We start from the raw sequence: 25,625 nt of genomic DNA, 5'->3' as shown, positions 1-25,625 counted from the left end.
AGATGTGTAGGTTAGGTTAAGGGGTTACGGGGATAGAGTGGGGGAGTGGGCTTGGGTGGAATGCTCTTTCAGAGGGTCGGTGCAGACTCGATGGACCAAATGGCCTCCTTCTGCATGGTACGGATTCTATGCTGCCTGAACCACTCCTGAACCAAGAAACAATAACAGGCCAATGAACTGTGACTGGAAAGCAGAAAACGAATAAAGGAACTGTATCTTCCTGCATTCTTTCCTTTTTTGTTCGAATGTTTTGGTTCTTTTTTTTTCTTATTTTTGCTCTCACACCCCTCTATAACACACCTTTGGTTCTTTTCGTGCCTCATCATCATTCCCTTTTGGCCCTGTACGACCATGTACGGGGAGCAGGCTCGAAGGGCCGAATGGCTTACATTAGTGAATCTGTCCTCTCTTCCACCCTGGCACAGGAACCCTGCCACAGGCCTTCCCACCCATCCTGTGCCCCAAACCGATTACGCCTTTCGCATTTTCCCAGTTCTGATGTAAGTCCATTGATCTGAAGAGTGAATTCCATTCCTCTCTCCACAGAAGCATCTGGACCTGATGAACGTTTACAGTATTTTCTGGGATTTTTTCATTTCAGATTTCAAGTGAACATAGCATTTTGCTTTTCAGCAAGTTATTAGACTCGGATTGTTCTGATCATAGATCAGGCAGACTGCTTTTGCTGGTGTTTCTGAGACACTGCATTTCGCCGACATTATGATGTTCAGTTGCTATTCCGGAACCATGATGTTGGCGTGGAATCAAACAATAGATAATGGTCAGATCGACCTCTCTAACATATCAAAACAGAAACTGCTGGAAATACACAAAGAGGATCTGATGGAGAAAGAATAGAAAAGGAACGTGATTATTCTGCCCTTAGATCTCATTCCACCATTCAGTGAAATATTGGTGATCAACACCCCAACTTGGTTTTGCCACCCTTGCTCCATTGATTAAAAAAAAACACTTTCTAATTAAGGGGTATCATGGTGGCACAGTGGTTAGCACTGCTACCTCACTGCTCCAGGGACCCGAGTTCAATTCTGGCCTCGGGTCACTGTCTGTGCGGAGTCTGCACATTCTCCCTGTGTCTGTGTGGGTTTCCTCCGGGTGCTCCGGTTTCCTCCCACAGTCCAAAGATGTGCAGGTTAGGTGGATTGACCATGATAAAATTGCCCCTTAGTGTCCAAAAAGATGTGCAGGTTAGGTTAAGGGGTTAATGGGATAGGGCGGGGGAGTGAGCTTGGGTGAAATACTCTTTCAGAGGGTCAGTGCAGACCCGATGGGCCGAATGGCCTCCTTCTGCACTGTCGGCATTTTGTGAAATTTAGCGTGGCCAAACCACCTACCCTGCACATCTTTGGGTTGTGGGGATGAGACCCACGCAGACGTGCGGAGAATGTGCAAACCCCACACGGACAGCGACCCGGGGCCAGGATCAAATCATGTTTCTCGGTGCCGTAAGGCATTAGTGCTAACCTCTGTGCCGCCCACTCCTTGTCCATTGATAACCTTACTTAACAACATCTCCATCACTGACGTGAAAGCCAGCATCCATATAACCTTTTGGAGGAGATTTGCATCTTTGCGCAAAGATAAACATTCCTAATTTTCCTCCCCAATGGCCCAGCACCACTTATAGCCCCACGAGTTCACATTTTGGGTGGGGTCTATTCACAATGAGTGATGAGTGACAAGCGATAGTTACGCGATCCTGAGCAAATATAGCTCTTGGGCTAAAGGGATCAAAGGGATATTGGGGAGAAGGTGGGATCAGGGTATTGAACTTGATGATCAGCCATGATCGTAATGAACGGCGGAGCAGGCTCGAAGGGCCGAATGGCTTCCACCTGCTTCTATTTTCTACTTATGATCTACGTATATGCCAGCGATGTTTGTAATTACACAACAATTAAGGTGATCCTGCCTTTCGCCCGAGTTAATAATCCTCCGACAAATAATAGAAATTTATGCCAACTGTTCAATCTGTATGAAAATCACAATGCCCCGATTCTGCCCCTGACATTTTGATGTTGAACAAAAATTATGTAAAATAAATTTGGGAGGCCACTGTGCTTGAGGAATGAATGACATCACCTCCTTAAAGGTTTCAGGTTCATGACTATTAAATGCTCAATCTCACTCAGCATGTGCACAGGGCCAATGACAAGGTAGCTCACAGCCTATTGACTACTACTCCCCTTGTACACAGCCTGAAGATAAAACAGCACGCAATGGTTTCTGTTTGCTTCGAGGGTCCTAATGCTGTCGGGGCATTACTGTAATGCGTTTGGCACAGACATTGCCTTGCTCAGGTGAGGTTTACATTAGGCTTTTGGATGAATTAGCCTATTTTGGTAAATATTGAGATGAATAGAACTTACAAAGATCAAAGAATTTATGCATCGGAAAGCCTTATCGGAAAAGGTTAGAATCAGAGATTCCCATAATAAACTCGTCTGCACAGGATTTATTTTATTCAGTATTTAAAAACCCATGTGAAATCTTTTGAGCAATTTTAAAAGCTACAAAAGTAAATTAGCTGTAGAAAAGACTGAGCAATTCAAAATGAGACATGAGCTTTAGTTAGTGATAATGTTCCTGATCACTAAGGTGATCCTGTGAGCGAGGCAGAAAATCCAAACGCAAGTCAAATTTGAATTATTGGTATCATGGATCATCACTCTCCATTCTCCAAACTAACCAGGGGTGGCTTCAGTTCTGATGAAGAGTCATATTAGACTCGAAACATTAACTCTTGTTGTTCTTCCCACAAATACTGCCAGACTTGGTGAGTTTTTCCAGCATTTTCTGTTTCTATTTCCAATTTCCAGCATTCTCAGTATTGCTTTTCATATAGGGGTGGCTACCTGTATCTTTCGACCACTGTATCATGTCTGCAATCTGTGGAACCACTTCAGCCATGTGGAGTGTGTCCCCTTCACTTGTACTTAGCCCTCAGTCTACGTACAAACAGTGCCAGTTCCACCATTGAACATCAGGCCACTGAATATGGCAAAGGTAAAAGACAGGACTTGCATTTAATTGCACCTTTCGCATTCTCGGAATGTGCCAAAGAGTTTTGAGCGAGAAAATCCTTGAGAAAGGTGATCGTTGTTCTTTCTTCGGTAAAATCAATGGACAGTTTGCCCACAACGAAAGTCCTACAAACAGCGAAGAAATACACGACCAGTTATTTGGTCATGTCGAGCAGGAAAAGCCTTGCTATTCTTCATTGAATAGGATCGTTGGATCTTTTACATCTGGCCCAGCAGACAAAAGTAACCTTGGTGTAATGTCATATCTGAGAGACGCTACGTCCAGCGATGCATTTACTCCTCCAGTCAGTGTTAGACTGGCGCATCAGCCAAGGATTTGAATTCAAGTCCAGCAGAGATTCTGACTCGGGGGCAAAAACAATATTTGGAGACCAAGGTAAGCCCATCATATTTTCCAAGGATCTAAGTTTGTCTGTTATGCACAGCTACCTCCCTCTGTCAATAACTAACATAAGAAATAGGAGCAGGAATTGGCCATTCAATAAGATCATGGTCTCAGGTCCACTTTCTAGTTTGCGACCCACCCTCCCACCACGCACAGAATCTTTGTTGAAAAATGTCTAACTCTGCCTGAATATATCTGATCAGCCTGTTCAAACAGTCACAGCCCTCAGAGTGAAGACATTCCCCCACATAAATGGGAGGCCCTTTATTTTAAACCCATTCCCCCTAGTTCTAGATTCCCCAGTGAGGGGAAATATCCTTTTGACAATGGGCAGCAAGTGGCACAGTGGTTAGCACGGTTGCTTCACAGCACCAGGGTCCCAGGTTCGATTCCCGCTTGGGTCACTGTCTTTGCGGAGTCCGCATATTTCTCCCTGTGTGGATTTTCTCCGGGTGCTCCGGTTTCCACCCACAAGTCCCGAAAGACATGCTGTTAGGTGAATTGGATATTCTGAATTCTCCCTCAGTGTTGCCGAACAGGCGCCGTAGTGTGGCGACTAGGAGATTTTCACAGTAACTTCATTGCAATGTTAATGCAAGCCTACTTGTGACAATAATAAAGATTATTATTTCTTATTATTAACCCTACCTGTCAAGTCCATCAATAACCCTCAGTTGGTCAGTGTGTCATGTGACAGTACCTTTAAGAAATGGGTGTTTATAAATGGGTGTGTATATAAATATCTGTAGTGAGAGTACCTTTAAGAAATGGGTGTTTACTACTGCAGTGATGTCAGAGAGTGGGTGGAGTTGGGCTGTCTATCTGCTTTTTACTTTCGTTTTAGGCTGTTTGCTGCAGGGTGTGTTTTAGTTTCATTTTCAGAGCTGGATAGCTGCAGTCACAACCAGAAGGTGTAATAGAGTCTCCCTCTGTAATCTAAAGAATGTAAATCGATCCTTTGGTGATTTAAAACTGATAACTGCTCGCAGTAGTGACTTTAACCTGATGTGCTTCTGTTTAAAGGTTTTTTTTTAAGTCTTCTGGATGTTAAAAGGACAGCTTACGGATTACTTAGTGCTCTTTGGGGGTTGTATTTGAATTAATGGTTGCTAAGATGTTCACTGTTTGTTTTAAAAAGGTTAACTTGAATTCATAGAATAAACATTGTTTTGCTTAAAAAAATACTTTTACATTTCTGCTGTACCACACCTGTAGAGTGGGCCGGGTGCTCCCCATACCACAATCTATTAAAAGTTGTGGGTCAGGTGAACTCCATGATACACTTTGGGGTTCTCTAAACCCTGGCCCATAACAAATTGGGGGCTCGAGGGGAATAAAAGTCTATCTATTGGATTGGCTTAGTGAACTTAAAGCTGGTGAGGGGTGAGCATATTGTAGTTGCATTTCAGGTGAGGTATTTCAGTTAAGTAGGGAGGGTGTTGTGGACAATGGCTCTTTCAGAAGCTCAGAAGTTTTTTGGGGTGGAGACGGTCACACGCAGTACTTTACGGACAGAGACTAAAAGCAGACTGTTGGATTTGGCAAAAACATTGCCATTAACATTACCTGACAAAATGTGAAAAGATGAGGTAATTATGGCGGTGGCTTAGCATTTAATGTTGCCTGAGATACAGTTTGACTCATTGGAAATGGCAGAAATTCAGTTACAAATTAAACAAATGGAACATGAGAAAGAATTAAAGCAGCTTGAATACGAAAAAGAGAGAGGAAAAAGAAAGAAAGCGAGAGGAAAAAGAGAGAGAAGAAAGGAAAACATAAAGAATAGCCCTGGCAGAACAAAAAGAAAGAGAAAGGGAGATACAGATCAGGGAAAAAGATAAAGAGAGAGAGTTTGAACTTCAGAAAATGGCCATGAAACATGACAGTCAGTTAAAATTAGCAGGCATAAAGGGAAACGTACAGTTGGATGATAGTGATGAGGATAGTGAGAAAGAGCGTCAAAGTTGAAGGCTTCGTGGGAATCTATTTAAATATGTCCAAGCATTGCTAAGGTTTGACGAGAAGGACGTAGAAGCCTTTTTCATTTCATTTGAGAAGGTGGCTAAACAAATGAAATGGCCACAGGGCATGTGGGTATTACTGATTCAAACAAAGCTGGTAGCTAGGGCTAGTGAAGTGTTTGCATCACTACCAGAGGAGATATCTGGGACTTATGAGGAGGTGAAAAAATCCATCTTGGGTGCATGTGAACGAGTGCCTGAAGCCTACACACAAAGGTTTAGAAATTTAAGGAAATAATTTGGTCAAACATACATGGAGTTTGAAAGGATCAAACAGAGTAATTTTGATAGGTGGATAAGGGCTTTGAAAATAAACAAATTGTATGAAGCTCTCAGAGAAATTATGCCTTTGGCGAAGTTTATAAATTCAATTTCTGATGTAGTGAGAACTCATGTGGAAGAATAGAGGGTTAAAACTGCGAGGTTAGCAGCTGAAATGGCAGATGATTATGAATTAGTTCATAAATCAAAGCTTGGTTTCCAACATCAGTTTCAGCCTGTGAGGGATAGAAACTGGGGACATGAGAAATACTCAAGTGGTAAAGGTGATCTGATGGGAGATAATAAGGAGAGTGTACCTCAGATTTAAAAAGAAATCCAGGAGGGTGGAAAAGTAATGAAAAATTTCAAATGTTTTCACTGTAATAAACTAGGCCATGTTGGTGGTTGAAGAAAAGCATTGGGAAGGCTGATGTGGTAAAACAGGATAAGACATTGGGGTTTGTTAAAGTGATAAATGAAAGCCCAAGTGAAACGAAGGAGGTGCAAAAGATTGTACAGCCTGATCAAGAGGTGATTGATAAGAAGGTGCCAGATCTGTTTAAAGAATTTATCTGTGTGGGTAAAGTTTACTCATGTGTATCAGGTGGAGCAGATGAGGAAGTCACAATTTTAAGAGATACAAGAGCTAGTCAATCTTTAATGGTAAGAGATGAGGAGTTATGTAGTTTGGGAAGAATGTTGCCAGAAAAGGTGGTAACATGTGGAATTCAGGGTGAGAGGAGTAGTGTTCCATTATATAAGGTAAGGTTGGAAAGTCCAGTGAAGAGTGGTGAAGTGGTAGTAGGAGTAATAGAGAAACTATCTTGTCCAGGAATACAGTTTATCTTGGGTAATGATATAGCTGGATCGTAGGTGGGAGTGATGCCTACTGTGGTTGATAAGCCAGTGGAAAATCAGACAACTGAAGTGTTGAAGGACGAATTTCCTGGGATTTTTCCGGATTTATTAGTAACAAGGTCGCAAAGTCACAGGAAGAGTGAAGATGAAGTTGAAGTGCAATTATCAGAAACAATTTTTGATCAGATGGTTGAAAAAGAGCAAGAACAGGTGGAGGATGAGGCGGATATTTTTAGTTCAGGAAAATTGGTGTAGTTACAACAAAAAGATGTAGAAATAAAACGGATGTATCAGAAAGCATACACGGAAGAGGAATCTGAGTGTATCCCAGAGTGTTATTACCATAAAAATAATGTCTTGATGAGAAAATGGAGGTCTTTACATATGCCGGCGGATGAAAATTGGGCAGACGTTCATTAAGTAGTATTGCCGGTAGGGTTGCGAGTTGCACATGAGGTACCAGTGGGAGGTCATTTGGGAATAAGGAAAACTCAAGCTAAAATACAAAAATATTTTTATTGGCCTGGACTACATAAAGATGTAGTTAAATTTTGTCAATCATGTCACACATGTCAAGTGATGGGGAAACTTCAAGCAGCGATAAAACCAGCGCCCGTAATACCCATTGCAGCATTTGAGGAACCTTTTACAAGGGTCCTAATTGATTGCATAGGACCGCTTCCAAAACAAAAAGTGGGAATCAATATCTTTTGACGATAATGGCTGTGTCTACTAGGTTTCCAAAGGCCATTCCAATATGTAATATTACAGCTAAAATGATTGTGGAGAAGTTACTTGAATTCTTTACTCGATATGGACTACCCACAGAAATTCAATCGGATCAAGGATCAAATTTTACCTCAAGGATATTCAAAGAAGTTATGGATAGCTTAGGAATAAAACAATTTAAATCAACTGCGTACCATCCAGAATCGCAGGGAGCACCAGAAAGGTGGCATCAGACATTAAAGACAATGTTGAGGGCTTATTGTCAAGATTATCCAGAGCATTGGGATAAAGGAATTCCATTCGCACTGTTTGCAATTAGGGATGCACCTAATGCGTCAACCAAATTTAGTCCTTTTGAACTAATTTTTGTTCATGAGGTACGAGGACCACTTAAATTGATTAAGGAACAATTGGTGAGTGAGAAATCGGATATTACATTATTGGATCACATGTCAAATGTTAGGGAATGATTAAATAGAGCAGGTGAATTGGCTGGACAACATTTAAAAGTTGCACAAAATGTGACAAAACAGGTAGCGGACAAGAAATCCAAAGTTTGTAGTTTTGCCAGTGGAGATAAAGTTTTCGTGTTTTTACCAGTGGTAGATGAGCCTTTAAAAGCTAGGCTTTGTGGACCTTATCAGATTGAAAGGAAATTAAGTGAGCTGAATTATGTGGTAAAAACACCAGATAGAAGGAAGACTCACCGAGTGTGTTATGTGAATATGCTTAAAAGGTATTTTGAAAGGGAAGGAGAGAAAAAGGACGAGGTTTTAATGATTCTAACTCAAAGTGAATAACCAAATCCAGATGTCTGTGAATTTGACATACCTCAAATTAAATTGGAAAATGAGGATGTTCTTAAAAATTGGGATAAATTGTTGAGTTACCTTCCAGAGGAAAAACGAACTGACCTGAAAGAGTTATTGATATCCCATGGGCAGGTTTGTCGAGATAAATTGGGAAGTACTAAAATGGCTGTACATGATGTAGATGTGGGAAATGCTGTTCCAATCAAACAACATCCATACAGACTTAACCCTTTAAAATTGGCACAGGTTAACAAAGATATTGAGAGTATGCTTAAAAATGGCATAATTGAAGTGGGTTGCAGCCAATGGGGCTCACCCATAGTGATGGTATCTAAACCAGACGGTACCCACCGGTTGTGTGTGGACTATAGAAAGGTTAATGCAGTTACCAGAACGGACTCTTATCCTATCTCACGTTTGAAGGATTGCATTGAGAAAGTGAGACAATCAGCTTTTATTTCCAAACTGGATTTACCTAAATTTACTGGCAGGTACCTTTATCCGCAAGGCGAAGGAGATTTCAGCTTTTGTGACTCCAGATGGTATATACCAATTCAAAGTTATGCCATTTGGCTGAAAAACGCACCAGCGCCATTTCAACGGTTAGCTAACCAAGTCCTTTCAGGATTACCCAATTGGGCGGTATACATCGACGATCTGGTAATTTTCAGCCAGACATGGATAGAACATTTGAAACATCTGATGGAGTTATTCGATCGACTTCAGGAGGCAGTCTTGGTGATAAATCTAGCCAAAAGTGAATTTGGAAAGGCCCAAATCACTTTCCTTGGCCATACAATCGGACAGGGTCGAATGGTCCCACGGGATGTGAAAACAAAAGTTATTGGGGGATTTCCAATACCCTCGACACGACGGGAAATAATGCGATTTCTTGGTAGGAGTGGATTTTAACGGACATTTGTACCGAATTTAACAGTGTGGTCACTCCACTGATGGACTTGCTCAAGAAGCGTAACAAATTCCAGTGGACAGCGGAGTGGTAACAGGCATTTGATGGCCTGAAGGCTGTGTTAACCACTGCTCCTGTGTTAGCCATCCCAAATTCTACGAAACCATTCAAAGTGGCGGTTGATGCGAGTGATGGTGTAGGTGCGGTGCTTCTCCAAGACGATAATGGAGGGCTAGAGCAGCCTATTGGTTATTTTTCAAAGAAATTGAATTCTCACCAGAAAAAGTATTCCACGATTGAGAAGGAGACTTTGGGTTTGGTGTTGGCTTTGCAACATTTTCATGTGACCAGCAATCCGTCTGACACCGTTATGTATACTGATCATAATCCGTTGATGTTTTTGGAGCGATTCCAGAATAACAATGCAAGGCTGTTTCACTGGAGTTTATTGTTACAGCCATTTCATTTAAAAATAGTACATGTGGCAGCATGAGAAAACATGATAGCCGATGCTTTGTCACGAATGTGATGAACGGAAGTAGTTTCAGTTGGAGGAAGAAGAACAAAAATGGACTATATTATTGTACCTGTTTGCGTGTGTTGTTTTTTTTTAAACAAAAAAGTATATTTACTGTGCGCATTTCTTAAAGGATAATGAAAAGGTGAAAAATGAAACCATCTTTAAGTTGATGGTTTATTTATTTTTTCTTGGGGGGAGGTGTCATGTGAAAGTACCTTTAAGAAATGGGTGTTTATAAATGGGTGTGTATATAAATATCTGTAGTGAGAGTACCTTTAAGAAATGGGTGTTTACTACGGCAGTGATGTCAGGGAGTGGGTGGAGCTGAGCTGTCTGTCAGCTTTTTACTTTCGTTTTAGGCTGTTTGCTGCAGGGTGTGTTTTAGTTTCGTTTTCAGAGCTGGATAGCTGCAGTCACAGCCAGAAGGTGTATTAGAGTCTCCCTCTGTAATCTAAAGAATGTAAATCGATCCTTTGGTGATTTAAAACTAATAACTGCGCGCAGTAGTGACTTTAACCTGATGTGCTTCTGTTTAAAGGTTTATTTTTGAACGTCTTCTGGATGTTAAAAGGACAGCGTATGGATTGCTTAGTGTTGTATTCTTTGGGGGTTGTATTTGAATTAATGGTTGCTAAGATGTTCACTGTTTGTTTTAAAAAGGTTAACTTGAATTCTTAGAATAAACATTGTTTTGCTTAAAAAAATACTTTTACATTTCTGCTGTACCACACCTGTAGAGTGGGCCGGGTGCTCCCCATACCACAATCTATGAAAAGTTGTGGGTCAGGTGAACTCCATGATACACTTTGGGGTTCTCTAAACCCTGGCCCATAACTCCCCAGTCTTCACTTGGAATTGTTCCATTCTTCACAATCTTGTTGCATTGCTGGTTTTATTCATATAGACATAACACCGTGGGTCATGAATTAATGTGACACTTATGCTTTCTTCAGTTCCTAACCACAGACAAGGGTTGACCAGAATTGGTTCCATCCTGAATCTGAAATCTCTAATTCCTTGTGAGAAGGATGTGCTACATTTTCTGGAGAGGGGAATGGGAGGGTTGTGCACCTCTCCCTATTGCATTTTCATAATTGTCTTTTATTTTGCATATTAAATACAATACATAAATTGTAAAATTACAATTAGGTCAGCCTGGCATCTCCGGAAACTATTCTAAGCCCTTTCTCTTTTCCTCCTGGAGATGCGGTACAAGACCAAGGAACAGGGACCTCGGCAACCAACAATTAAGGGCAGCACTACACAGCATGCACCTCACTCGCAAATCCCTCTCAAACCCAGCAACAACCACTCTGAAGGAGATTGCGAATATGGAGAAGGTTGTGGGGCTACATTGGGTAATACACGAAGCATTAGTACTCAGGAGCAGCTGGTTGTAGTCAGAGCAACAGAAAGCACCAGAAACATCTGGGCACTAAATGCAAACTTACCCATCAAATTGCACAGATATTGAATGTTGGACTTACAATAATGGATGTAGACAAGTTAGTAGAGGTTATTATTAAAGAGGGAGGGCATAATGGTCATTGTTTGTCTGTTGACTGCTCATCGTGCATGATTGGTTGAGACTGGGTGTGGTCACTTGGAAAAGGAAACTAAACTGAGGCCAGTTGCTCCAAGCATGAAACAATAGACAATTTAAAGCATTGGATAAAACTCCTGTTGCACATATAGAATCTGAAGTGTATCATCATAGCTCCGAGGCATAAAACACAACAGGGAGTATTACACAAGTTACCAGACTAAAATTAGACAGGTGACTGGGATTTGGTGTTTTACATCTGAGAAGGTGTGATTCCTCTTTTACTTTAAAAAAGAGATAGGATGAACCAGGTAGTTTGAACCTAATTAGTCTTATTTCAGTGCCATCAAGTAACGTGTAATAAAATCTTAAAGGTCATTTACACAGAAATGTTTTCGACTTTTCTCACTCCCAGCCTCTACCTGAGTCACGGCTGTAATGTATTCTGCCTCACCCGACCTGAATTTGCCGGTTCAGTCCATATCAATTAATCTGATGAACCCCATGCCTTCAACAGCAGGAGTGGATGCCAGCTCTGGATCTTCTGGCTTCAGTCCAACATCAACAGCCAGAAGACTTCCAGCAGCGATATTCATCCTCTGGGCCGAAAGGGAAGATTTACGACTGGCCTTCGAAGGCCAAGGTTTAAATTATTGCGTGCAGAGGGTAAATGATTAATTTCCAGTACTGCCATCCCTCATCCTGGTGGATTCAAAACAGAATGCTAGAGCTGATTTTCCTCGGCCCTGTTCTGTGGAAAGGCTTGTTTACCAGGTGCAGAGGGAAAAGAGTCAGGTCCAGAGGAAAAACACTGCTGGAAATCTGAAAGAAAACAATTCTTGGTGTTGGTGTCTCTCGGCCCTGTGTCTATTCAGAGACGAGTCCGCAGTTACTTCACTTTAAAACTGACACCGCACCTTTCTCGGTTGGAGGGTCTGTAAAATACAGGCAGCAAGCATATGGTGTCCATGCTATAAATAGAGTTTTTCGATTTGTTCTGGACTTTTGAGATTGTGGGCCTTCTAGCTGTGCTTCTATTTTGTTTGGACAGACGACTGTTCAATGGTTTAATTGCTCTGTATTTGAACTGGGCAGCACGGTAGCATTGTGGTTAGCACTATGGCTTCACAGTGCCAAAGTCCCAGGTTTGATTCCCGTCTTGGGTCACCGTCTGTGCGGAGTCTGCATGTTCTCTCTGTGTCTGTGTGGGTTTTCTCCGCGTGCTCCGGTTTCCTCCCACAAGTCCCAAAAGACGTGCTATTAGGTAATTTGGACATTCTGAATTCTCCCTCTGTGTACCCGAACAGACGCTGGAATGTGTCGACTCGGGGCTTTTCACGGTAACTTCATTGCAGTGTTAATGTAAGCCTACCTGTGACACCAAAGATTATTATTATCTTTAATCTGGTCATCGGTCTATGCACACTGTGCGTGATTTGCTAAGCCTGCATGAGGATTCAGTGTGAAGTAAATAGACACCATCGAAGCTACTAGAAACTGAGCCATGAATATGAGTGATGATAGAGATATTCTAAACACTGTAAATGAAATCTGTTGCACATTAAGAAACTAATGTCATCCCTGCATTGTTCTGAGGCAAATTAAGTACATAAAATATACAATAGACAGTAGCCAGTGGATTGCATAGGCAGTGGTCACCACTGTTGTAGTGAGGCCTTTGGTCAGATTGAAGTTTCTTCCCCTGTGTTCAGGTGCAAGGTTTTACCAGGAGGCAGCACTGACACACAGGGGGCTATCGGCTAACTAATATGATCAGAACCTAGAAGTAAAAGTGGACTCTCAACAAGGTATTCAAGAGAGAATTGGATTATTATCTGAAAAGGAATAATGTCCAGGGCTATGGGAAGAAAGCCAGGTAGTGAGCCAGCACAATTACAAGAGGCTGAATGGCCTCCATTCTGTGATGCTAGGTGAAATATGCATTGGGTGCATGCTGCCCGAGTAATGCAGGGGATGAGGGAGCCGGCAGGAAAATCAAATGTTTCTCTCCTAAAGCTCTTGCGAATGATGAGTCAACAGAAAGAAGTTACCCTCCAGCAGTGCCTATTCTAACTGCGTCTTGGTTATGCAACACCAGGTTAAAGTCCAACAGGTTTATTTGGAATCACTAGCTTTCGGAGCGTAGCTCCTTCATCAGGCACTCACCTGAGCGTAGCTCCTTCATCAGGTGAGTCTCCATCTAAACAGCCATGCTAAATTGCCCCTCAGTGCCCAACTCACCTGATGAAGGAGCTACACTCCGAAAGCTAGTGATTCCAAATTAACCTGTTGGACTTTAACCTGATGTTGTAAGACTTATTACTGTGCCCACCCCAGCCGGCATCTCAACATCTTATTTATATAAGTGTAAGTCTAATGAGTGTCGACTGGCCATAGGATTGTGGGATATCAAAGATTATCTTGACAAAATAATGCAGACGCTGGAAGTCTGAAATAAAAACAGAAAATGCTGGAAATACTCAGCAGGTCAGGCAGCATCTGTGAAGAGAGAAGATGAGGAGAAGTTATTTTTCTCTCTGGGGATTCTCTTCCCCAGAGAGCAGTTGCGGTTGGGTCATTGAATTTATTCAAGGCTGAGTCAGATAGATTTTCAGTAAGACATAGGAGTAAAGAGGGCGGCAGACAGGAAAGTGGAGTTGAGAGCACCATCAGATCAACCATGATCTTATCGGCTGGCAGAGCAGGCTCGATGGGCCAAATGGCCTGCTTCTGCTCCCAAGTCCTATGTTGCTGCATCTGTGATTCTTCAGCAGAACATATTCCGACGAAAGGTCACAAACTTGAAAATCTATCTCGGCCTCTCTGTCCATAGATGCATCCCGTCCTGCAGAGGTGGGTTCGATCCTGTGCCCGTCCAACACCCACATATTTACACTGGTTTGTTTTTTAATCTTTTCCTAAGCAGGCGAACAGTGCCCCAATTTCTCCCCCAGCAATATAAGCTGAGACTGAGACAAATCCGCAAATTACCCACTGCCTATTAATCAGACCCAGGAGGAATCGAGTGTTATTTTTAACATCAGATGCTGTGCTGGAATCCAATAAAAGGTTTTTGACATAATGTATGAAGGTTGTAATAAATATGATTGTCCCTTGAAGCATATTTATTACAAAATTTGACAGTAATATGATAGCACAGAATTTGTTTTATTAAGCGCTGTGCATGTGACAAGTTCGAAGAAGTTCTTAAAAGCACCGGTAAACGTGCATTACAGAAACAAGCTCGGTTATGTTTGACAGGAACTGCCAGCATGAATCGCCTGAGTCACTCATCCTGCTGTGTCTGGTCTTCTTCTTCATAATAATAATGACAACTATCTTTATTAGTCTCACAAGTTGGCTTACATTCACCCTGCAATGAAGTTTCTGTGAAAAGCGCCTAGTCACCACATTCCGGCACCTGTTCGGGTACACTGAGGGAGAATTAAGAATGTTCAAATCACCGAACAAGCACGTCTTTCGGGACTTGTGGGAGGAAACCGGAGCACCCGGTGGAAACCCACCCAGACACGGGGAGAACGTGCAGACTCCGCACAGATAGTGACCCAAGCCGGGAATCGAACCTGGGACCCTGGTGCTGTGAAGCAACAGTGCTAACCACCGTGCTACCGTGCAAGTGTCAGGCAAGGCTATTTCAGAAATAATGTCCCGAGTTCCTCGTTTCGACCAAAGAATAGAATGTTTTCACACTTTCTCTCATGATCCTCAGGTATAATCTGTTTACTATTGAAGGCAGTTGTTGGTGTTGGAGCCAGTCAACTCTCAATGTGGTTTAAGGATTGTGAGTGGATGTTGGACCTCCAACCAGCCTGCCTTCCTCACTAATATCGAGTCAAGAACAACAACAGAACAAATGGAGGCCCGTTCACCCATCACGTCAATGCTGGCTCTCTGCAAGAGTAGTTCAGGTGGTCCCACACCCCTGCTCCTTTCCCTGCAGCCCTGCCATTCATTTTTCACCTCAGTTACTTACCTTTTTCGCTTTTCTTTCTTTTTTAAAATACATTTAGAATACCCAATTCATTTTTGCCAATTAAGGGGCAATTTAGCGTGTTCAATCCACCTACTTTGCACATCTTTGGGTTGTGGGGGCGAAACCCACACAAACACAGGGAGAATGTGCTAACCACTGCACCACCGTGCTGCCCCTTTTTCGCTTTTCAAAGGCACAATTGAATCTACCTTTACCAGACACTCTGGCCGTGCAGAGTTGATTAAATGTACTCCTGGAGGTTTCATCTCATGAATTGCCCTCAAGCTCCAGCCGCTATTCGGCCAACAAATCCATCCTTGCGACACACTACCTTCCCACACCAATTGGAAAGCCAAAAGACGGCGCGGTGGCACAGTGGTTAACGCTGTTCTCTCACAGCGCCAGGTACCTGGTTCGATTCTGGCCTTGGGTGACTGTCTGTGTGGAGTTTGCACATTCTCCCCGTGTTGTGTGAGCCGGTTTCCTCCCACAGGTTAGGTGAATTGGCCATGCTAAATTGCCCCTTAGTACCCAAAGATGTGCAGGCTTGGTGGGGTTATGGGGTTACAGTGATAGAGTGGGGGTGTGGGCCTAGGTAGGGTACCCTTTCGTAGGGTGGGTGCAGACTTGATGGGCCAAATGGCCTTTAGCATTGTAGCGATTCTATGGAACCTTCTATGGATTTTATGTTCTGATTGGTTGATGCTTGATTGTCAGCTAAAAAGCCTTTTTATTTGCCCCATTTTCATGTATTTAGATCTGGTAAAGAAAAATGTTCAAAGAAAATAATTTTTTAATTGTTTTTTTTAATGTCTAGATGATTTTTCTCCATGGTTGCCCACAGCAATGCCCTGGAGACTGAACTGCAATTCCTGGAGACCCCAGGCCAATCCTAGAGGTTTAGTAACCCCCCAATACCAATGGTAGAAGTTTCTCTTTAGCTATTCTGGTTAGACACCTGCTCAATTTGAATATTTTCACCTTTCTTGTTTATTTGCCTGAAGATAAATTTTGTTAATATTAAGAGTATAATATGATGAATTAGAAACAATCCACTGGCATGTCCTGATATCCCAGTGTCTACAAGGGTGACGGGAAACCTGCGGCTTGGGAGCCACATGCTCCGGGTTCTGAGTGTGACCCCCGAGACATTTTGTTCACCGAGCAGAGTGACCACATTCCACTGGTTTCCATCCACGCAGTTTTTATTCCAACCGGTATGACTGAAGTGATTCACACGTGAGGTGAGGGTGGGTGAATCATAGAATCATAGAATTTACAGTGCAGAAGGAGGCCATTCGGCCCATCGAGTCTGCACCAGCTCTTGGAAAGAGCATCCTACCCAAGGTCCACACCTCCACCCTATCCCCATAACCCAGTAACCCCACCCAACACTAAGGGCAATTTTGGACACTATGGGCAATTTAGCATGGCCAATCCACCTAACCCGCACATCTTTGGACTGTGGGAGGAAACCGGAGCACCCGGAGGAAACCCACGCACACACGGGGAGGATGTGCAGACTCCGCACAGACAGTGACCCAAGCCGGGAATCGAACCTGGGATCCTGGAGCTGTGAAGCATTTGTGCTATCCACAATGCTACCGTGCTGCCCCCGTGGTGAAGTGAGGTGCGTGCTGATTGCTCACAACGTTGACTGTGAGAGCTGTGCGCTCCCTCTGCATCCAATCAAGCGTGAATATTGATTTTGTTTTTACCATTTGAGGTTGATGACAATTCCATTAATATGTAGATGAATAAGCATTTTCTGTAAGTTGTGTAATTTTCGGCGTACATTAAACGTATTCAATCCTCATGGGATCATGGTCAGTAAACAAATCCCGATTTCAATCTTGCCACCCACTGAGATGAAGGAGAAGGGCCTCATGCGGCCCACCCGCCAGTCTAGGTGTACCACTGGTGTACAGCTTTAGCGATGAGTCTTGTGACCTCTTGCTACTTTGTCAAACATTATACAACTGCAAGTTGTTGTTGTTAGATACCCTCTATCTGCTATATTAAGAGCTGTATCCCTACAAATCAGGAATGATGTTGATCTTGGAGGCGGGCAAGTGGGGGAAAGGTACCTTACGATGGGTGGGTGGGATTCGATGGCGTAAGCGGCTCGCCCTTGTCTGCCGGTGGGACCTTCCGGTCCTGCCGATGCCGACAGCGATTTGAGGGGCTCTGGGACTGGGGGGTCCCGCTGGCGTGCGTGGCTGGAATATCCCGCCTGATGTGTTTACAACCTATACACGCTGGCAGCAGCGGACATGTGCGCTCCCCGAGATCCCAAAGGCAATGGGTGGAAGGCATATTTCAAAGGTTGGTTTCTCGCGGAATGATCAATTGCAATGTGCAAACTGGCTGAAATGAAAATGAAGCACTGCTGGTTTTTTTTTTGCTGAATAAAACTGCAAGGCCCAGCAGCCCCACTTTAAATTGCAGTGAGTTACCATGCCTTTTCCCACTCCTCGTGCACACATCCTGCTCTTTCTTGTGAAATCTGGGAAGTATGGGAAAAGCCACAGTAAGTCCTGCCTTGCACTGATTGGTGTCCCGGTAATGTGACAGAAATCACCACCAGAGGCGTCACACAACCAAATGCAACCTTGCTTTGACTTTTTCAATTGCAAAAGCAACTAATGATTCTTTCCTTTGACTATTTTCTCTCCACACAGTGATGTGAGTGTAGATGATGAACCTCCGTGCCCTGAGGAGATCGATTATTACACAGATAACTGCGCCGAGGAGGATGACGACCACATCGACCTTGTCACTGAGCTCAACATGAGCTCGGACGATGAACTGGAGCTTAAGAAGTGATTGTCCATTACAGAATCTGGGAATGGATCCCAAACTTTGATAAAAGAACTGCCACAAGGCCAATCCTTACAGCGGTGATATCAGATGCAACAGAGCTTTGGAACTGCGGGAAAACCTCCTGAAAGCAATTTGTCTCTCGCTCTCCTGAGATGATCTGGACGTTATCTGCACGAACTGCTTTGGCTGTGAACATGCTCCACTCAGTATTTTGCTTTTCTGTAACTTTCTGTTATGTTGTAAAATCCTGCTTGTCCTCATATTCCGGCTGCATATAGAGGCCTCGCATGTCTGCAGGGAACCTGAACTCAGCATGCCTTAGCCTTTTAATGTTGACAGTGTCAGAGGGAAGGGCCTGTCTTAGCAGGATTTTGGCACTTACAGGGTAACACCTACAGAGGCTCCCTGCCTTCAGTGTGAAGCTGCTGGAAACTGGGGAGGAACAGTGATAATAAGAGGGTGCATGTCAGGTAGACTATGGTCCAAAGTAACATAGTTTAGATTGCTTTGGAATAACATTTTAAACAGATGTCTCACCCCTCCCATCTTCGCTGATCGAGCCCTGACCTTGTCTGGTTCCTCACTTGTACATTCCTGTGTCGATGCTCTGTCTAGCTCCTTACTGATAGTCCTTAAGGACCCCCCCCCCCACACCCTGCCCCAGCACTGAGTGCCCCCCTTATGTTGATGGGTATGGTTAAGCAGTGTGGAAACGTCAGTGCATTTCCAACATTCGCGGTATTTTACTTTTGTTTTGGTAGAAACATTGGCATAAGAGTGAGACTCAGCTCAGCTCTAGCCAAGTTGTGGTGTTCTGATGGACTTATTGGGGAAAAGTCAGGGGAATGACACTTAGAAATTGGTTCAGTTGGAGAGCTGGCGCAGACTCGACGGGCCGAATGGCCTCCTTCTGCACTGTAACCAGTTTGTGATTATGATGGGTCCATCAGATTGTCGGGCCTGGGAATATGCAAAGGCCATGGGGGCTTCATATCAGTAAATCGCAGGCAGGGATTGCGGGTTATAGTTTGGTGGGTATGTGGTTTCTCTAGCTGATTGATTGATTGAGAGTTTAGTTTTCCATAAACCATTGATTCTGTGATATCAGGAAGGATTTAACACTAACATTGCAGACTCTCCAGAGAAGTTGAATTGCTCCATAACGCTGATAGCGAGATTTCCTGATGTTGATGCCTGTCACTCACTCCTTGTACCCTGCTTTTTAGATTATAGTCTCTCCTTGTTCTGTGGAAGGAAATGGTAACTTTATACCCAGGTGCAGTGCATACTAAAGGGTAAACATGGAGCGTGTTCAAATCCTACTCCAGGCCTCGAGCACATAATGTAGGCTCACCCTTCAGTGCGCTATTGAGAGCTGCAGTCAGAAGTTCAACTGACGTCGCATCCTATCAAAGAAGAGTAGTGAGATTTCCTGATCAGCAATCATCTCAAGGTGGTGGATGTAGTCATTCTGATCATTGCTATAAATGGGAGGGCAATTCAACAGCCCTGAGTATAATGTAATGACCCTAAAAGCCATTTAACTAATTCCTCATTTGGTCAGTAAGTGTACATTGGGGAATAATCTAATTGATTTTCCTACTTCAGAGGGGTTATGAGCGAGTAGCAACATGTTTTCACCCTAAGTCGGTAAGCTTGGGTTGTTGATCTATATTGGTTTGGTGTTTTGTCCATCTTTCTCTGACCACTGCTTCCTACTGGCTGACTGTCACCCACAGGAAATCTAGAATATTGGCAGGGGAATGTGGGAGCTAAGCGTGGAAAGCTTCTGACACAGAAAACATCGAGAACTTGAAAGGCTATTTACAAAGGCCGAGAACCGTGAAGACCTTCACCGATTGGCCAATGCACGAGAGGGAAGTGGTCAAGGTGGATGTCAAGAGATGTTTCATTCTCAAAGGTGTTCCAAAGCCAGAGAGAGAGAGAGAAATAGCTTGACCCCAGAAACGCTTGTAGGATCTGTCCTGCTGTCGTCAATGGTCGTCAATGGACGCTGATGCAGGGCAGGATCTTCAGGAGCTGAAGAGCCAACAGAACTCGCTGTTTGTCTCAGAGTCCTCTTCCAGACCATGGAACAGGATGAGGCATACTGCTTTTAAAAGCTGCACGAAGCGAGCTCCGTGAACAGCGGCCTGAAGGAAGGAGACGACTTGTTAACACTCACACACCCAGGCGCACTGGGATCAGCGAATCCACTTGTGCTGGACTATATGATGTAAAGTCTGCAGGCAGCACAGACTCCCAGTGCTTGCAGCCTAACCAACGTGGACCATGCGAAGGCCTTTAATGGAATATAACAAATGTTGGTTCTCTGTAACAATCACAGATCTCGCCCAAAATAATACACTTTAAAAAATGGGCACTGACTTCAGAGCTCAGAGACATTCCTGCACCATGTTCTGCTCCTCCTCCTTTACCAGTTGGCCAATATGCATCAGCACCAGTATATCCGCTGGCGGGATTTATTTACATTGCCCGGTGCCAACCTCAGAAAACTGGGTGGGGTTAAAGAGCATAGGTCACTGGCAGATTGAACCTTTCGTTCTGCCACCTTCATAGCAGTGGAATCATGGATCTTCTGATCTACTCTCACCATCCCACCTTCAATCCTACACACTAAACATAGAAACATAAAAAATAGGAACATAAGGAGGCCATTTGGCCTGTCGCATATGCTCCATCATTCGTTATGATCATGGTTGATCATCCAACTTAATAGTCTTTTCCCGCCTTTCCCCCATATCTCTTGATCCCTTTCACTCCAAGTGCTATATCATCTAACTCCTTCTTGAAAAGAGATGTTTTGGCCTCAACTACTTTCTGAGGCAGTGAATTCCCCACGCTCCCCACTCTCTGGGTGAAGAGATTTCTCCTCATCTCTGTCCTAAATGGTCTACCCTGAAACCCTCAGACTGTGACTCCTGGGGCGGAATTCTCCCCCACCCGGCTGGGAGGGGGGTCCTGGCGTGATGGAGTGGCAGGAACCACTCCGGCGTTGGGTCGCCCCAAAGGTGCGGAAGTCTCCGCACATTTAGGGGCCAAACCCTCACCTTGAGGGGCTAGGTCCGCGCCGGAGCGATTTCAGCTCCACCGGCTGGCGGGAAAGGCCTTTGGCGCCATGCCAGCCGGGGCAGAAAGGTCTTCGCCGGGCGACGCGGGACCACGCATGCGCAGGAGCGTCAGCGGCTGCTGACGTCATCCCCGCGTATGCACAGGGGAGGGGGTCTCTTCCGCCTCCGCCATAGTGAAGACCATGGCGAAGGCGGAAGAAAAAGAGTGCCCCTACGGCACAGGCCCGCCCGCGGATCAGTGCGCCCTGATCGCGAGCCAGGCCACCGTGGGGGCACCCCCCGGGGCCAGATCGCCCCGCGCCCCACCCCCCGCCCCCCCAGGACCCCGGAGCCCGCCCGCTCCGCCTTGTCCTGCCGTTCAAAAGGTGGTTTAATCCACGCTGGCGGGACAGGTATTTCAGCAGTGGGACTTCGGGCCATCGCGGGCCGGAGAATCGGCGAGTGGGCCCGCCGACCGGCGCAGCGCGATTCCCGCACCCGCCGAATCTCTGGTGGCGGAGACGTCGGGACACGGCGGGGGCGGGATTCACACCAGCCCCCGGCGATTTTCCAACCCGGCGGGGGGGGGGGGGTCGGAGAATCCCGCCCCTGGTTCTGGACTCTGCCACCCACCAGAACATCCTTCCTGCATCTGCCCTGTTTAGTCCTGTCAGAATTTTATAGGTTTCTATGAGACCCCCCTTCAGTCTTCTAAAGTCCAACTAATATTATCGGAACCGACTCAATCTCTCCTCATATGTCAATCCAGCTATCCCAGGAATTAGTCTGGTAAACCTTTGCATTCCCTCTCTGGCAAGAACATCCTTTCTCAGATAAGGAGACCAAAACTGCACACAATATTCCAGGTGTGGCCTCACCAAGGCCCTGTGCAATTACATCAAGACACCCCTGCTCCTGTACTCGAATCCTCTCATTATGAAGGCCAACATACCATTTGCTTTCTTTACCGCCTGCTACCTGCATGCTTTCCGTCAACGACTGGTATAGAGGATACCCAGGTCTCATTGCACATTCCCCTCTCTCAATTTACAGATATTCAGATAATAATCTGCCTCCCTGTTTTTGCTACCAAAGTGGACAACCTCACATTTATCCACATTGTACTGTACCGGCCATGCATTTGCCCACTCACTCAACTTGTCCAAATCACACTGAAGCATGTCTGCATCTTCCTCACAGCTCACCCACCCATCCAGCTTTGTGCCATCTGCAAATTTGGAGCTATTACATTTAGTCCCCTCATCTAAATCATTAATATATATTGTGAATAGCCGGATTCCTAGCGCCGATCCCTGTGGTACCCCACTGGTCACAGCTTGCCATTCGGAAAAAGTCCCCGTTCATTCCTACTCTTTGTTCCCTATCTGCCAACCAGTTTTCTATCCATCTCAATACACTATCCCAATCCTATGCGCTTTAATTTTACACGCTAATCTCTTTTGTGAGGCTTTATCGAAAGCCTTCTCAAAGTCCAAATAAACCACATCCACTGGTTCCCCCTCATCAACTCTCCTAGATTTCCCATCACCCATCAGGAATCCCACTCTCCCTTCAACTGTTTTCTTTTCTTCACTAGAACAGGATTTACTGATTAATTTTGGAATTCGGGCTAGCCTTTTCATCTCTCCTTTTAGTCCTTCTAGTAGTTTATACTTCTCCATTATACTTCCTTTTCATTTTTTGGCAGAATGTTGTCTCTAGTTTTATCAGATGTCCCCCCGTTAAATGTTGGGGTTCCATCGAGCTCTTTTATCTGCTGCACACTCTTAGCAACGATTGTTAGTTTATTTATTTCACACTCCATCTATATTTGAAGATTCACCATTGCTGATCTATTGTCCAACCATTCTGCCCCGGGAGAGGCTTACCGCGTTCCAAGAGGGTGGCTGATGCATTCAGAAGGGTATATACAAAGGATGTAGTTACTAAGAGACTCACACTTTCAAGAGATAATACACAAGAGGAGGTCATAAGAAATGGGAGCGGGATAGGCCATGCAACTGCTCTGCCATTCACTAAGATCGCGGTTGGTCTGACCCTGTCCTCCACTCCACTTTCCCACTTGTTCCCCATGACTCTTGACTTCCCGGCGGCTCAAAGCTCGGGCTAATCCAATCTTGAGTACATCTGATGACTCCAACTCCTACAATGGGATGTTTCGAACACTAGCTTTCGGAGCACTGCTCCTTCCTCAGGTGAATGAAGAGGTATGTTCCAGAAACATATATATAGACAAATTCAAAGATGCATGACAATGCTTAGAATGCGAGCATTTGCAGGTAATTAAGGCTTTACAGATCCAGTGATAGGGGTGACCCCAGGTTAAAGAGGTGCGAATTGTCTCAAGCCAGGACAGTTGGTAGGATTTTGCAAGCCCAGGCCAGATGGTGGGGGATGAATGTAATGCAACATGGATCCCAGGTCCCGGTTGAGGCCGCACTCATGTGTGCGGAACTTGGCGATAAGTTTCTGCTCGGCGATTCTGCGTTGTCGCGCGCCTTGGAGAACGCTTACCCGGAGATCAGAGGCTGAATGCCCTTGACTGCTGAAGTGTTCCCCGACTGGAAGGGAACATTCCTGCCTGGTGATTGTCGCGCGATGTCTGTTCATGTCCTGGCTTGAGACAATTCACACCTCTTAAACCTGGGGTTACCCCTATCTCTGGATCTGTAAAGCCTTAATTACCTGCAAATGCTCGCATTCTAAGCATTGTCGTGCATCTTTGAATTTGTCTATATATATATGTTTCTGGAACATACCTCTTCATTCACCTGACGAAGGAGCAGTGCTCCGAAAGCTAGTGCTTAAAACAAACCTGTTGGACTTTAACCTGGTGTTGTAAGACTTCTTACTGTGCCCACCCCAGTCCAACGCCGGCATCTCCACATACAATGGGATGGCATGCGGACAGGGCTAAGCAGATGGGCTCGGGAGCGGCAGCTGCGTTTAAAATGAGGAAACCATTGGTCAGCAGCTTTGGGAAGCTGAAACAGGAAATGTTTTAGGGGTGTCAATTAACACAGGATGAAAGGAGAAGGGCATTGGGCGGGGGTCAGTCACTGACAACATCCAGAGTCGGCGTGGAACACTTAGCAGCTGTGCTAATTATACAGTGGGACAGGCCTCAAAGCTATTCAGCGTGATCTGAAGCTGGTTATTATAAGCCTATGTAATTTGCTGGTTAGAATGTTTGCAATACAATGCACAATTTTGGATGACTTCTGTTTCAAACGGGCGCTGGTGGAAAGCGATTAGAAGATGGTCTGGTAATACCTATCAGCCGTAGACATTATTTACCAGTTTAAGAGGTTTTTCAGTAAAGACTTGAAGGGCAACGACAGAAGCTGAATGCATTGTGAGGTTTGTTATAGAACACTCAGATGTACTTAATTGGAAATTGCAATAAAAGTCCTTTGAAAAAAATACATTCAGAGCATCGTTTCTGCTGCAGACATTGCTGTTTGTCTCTGTCCTCATTCCTGTTCTTGAATTTCTCAAACAAGCCTTCCACCTGTTCCTGTCATTTTTCTAATGATTTCCCGTCAGCTCCTTTGACTTTGCACCTTCTTTTCAACTTCTTTTACCTTTATCCTTTTGTTTCTTTCTTCGCTCAATTTCTCCCTTGAGAATGTTTTCCTAACTTTCCCACCTGTATTTTTAAACTAGTTGCTGCATCAACCAATCCCGCAAGTGTTTGGGCTGAGCCAATCAAGAGCTGATACACGGTGTGCAACACTGCCATCTCCTGCCAGACCAATGTAACTACATGAAACAACCTCCAGTTTTTTTGCAACCTCCAAAGGTAGCGCAGTCCACCGTCGACAGTGAAGCGAAGTAGGCTAGATACTTCCCTTTCACCGCTGAGACCTTGATTCAAGTCCAGCCTAATGGCCGGGATGTAGTTCTGCTGGAGGTAAAGGACCCATAGGAGATGGGTTTGAGCCACCTTCAATGCAGCCAGGGACGCAGGCTCGATTCCCGGCTGGGTCACTCTCTGTGCGGAGTCTACACGTTCTCCCCATGCTTGCGTGGGTTTCCTCCGGGAGCTCCAGTTTCCTCCTACATGTCCTGAAAGACGTGCTTGTTAGGTGAATTGGACATTCTGAATTCTCCCACAGTGTACCCGAACAGGCGCCGGAATGTGGCGTCTAGGGGCTTTTCACAGTAACTTCATTGCAGTGTTAATGTAAGTCCACTTGTGACACCAATAAAGATTATTATTATTATTTCCCTCTCAGGATTAGCACCAAACAGTTCACAAGTGGCACATAGTTGGCTCTTTACCTCCAATGGTATTTGAGTGAGAACCCTCCAGTGAGATTAGCGTTAAGATTCGTTCATTAGCAACAGAGTCCAAGTAGGAGCAGCCCTGAGCGAAGGATAAAAAGGATGGAAGAGAGGATGGCAATTAAGAAGAGATACGGCCCGAGAGCTGGGATTAGTTTTCTGAAGTAGAGACCTGAGCGAGATGCTTTTGTCTGGCCATGGAGGGAAGAGTGTCAGCGTTAACTGGGAGAGAATGGGGAAAGGGTGCCACCCGATGGACCGGTCTTCCTATTTCCCAATTTTTACTGGAGTCCCATTTTAAATTATATCAGACCAGTCCGGATAC

At 44.6% G+C, this 25,625-nt stretch overlaps 1 protein-coding gene across 1 annotated transcript in view; it reads left to right on the top strand.

Moving 5' to 3' along the window:
• agbl1 (AGBL carboxypeptidase 1) overlaps positions 1–21,322 on the top strand; it is a 338,874-nt gene extending 317,552 nt beyond the window's left edge. The window contains exon 23 of the mRNA XM_072470580.1: positions 17,780–21,322. Within this exon, the coding sequence (XP_072326681.1) occupies positions 17,780–17,924 (145 nt within the window). The 3' untranslated portion in view covers positions 17,925–21,322. The remainder of the gene's footprint in view (positions 1–17,779) is intronic.
• Positions 21,323–25,625: the final 4,303 nt, after the last annotated feature.

This window comes from Scyliorhinus torazame, chromosome 12 (assembly GCF_047496885.1).
Source record: "Scyliorhinus torazame isolate Kashiwa2021f chromosome 12, sScyTor2.1, whole genome shotgun sequence".
NCBI lineage: Eukaryota > Metazoa > Chordata > Chondrichthyes > Carcharhiniformes > Scyliorhinidae > Scyliorhinus > Scyliorhinus torazame.
Note: the sequence above shows the minus strand (reverse complement) of the source record. Positions and strands in the feature narration are given on the sequence as shown.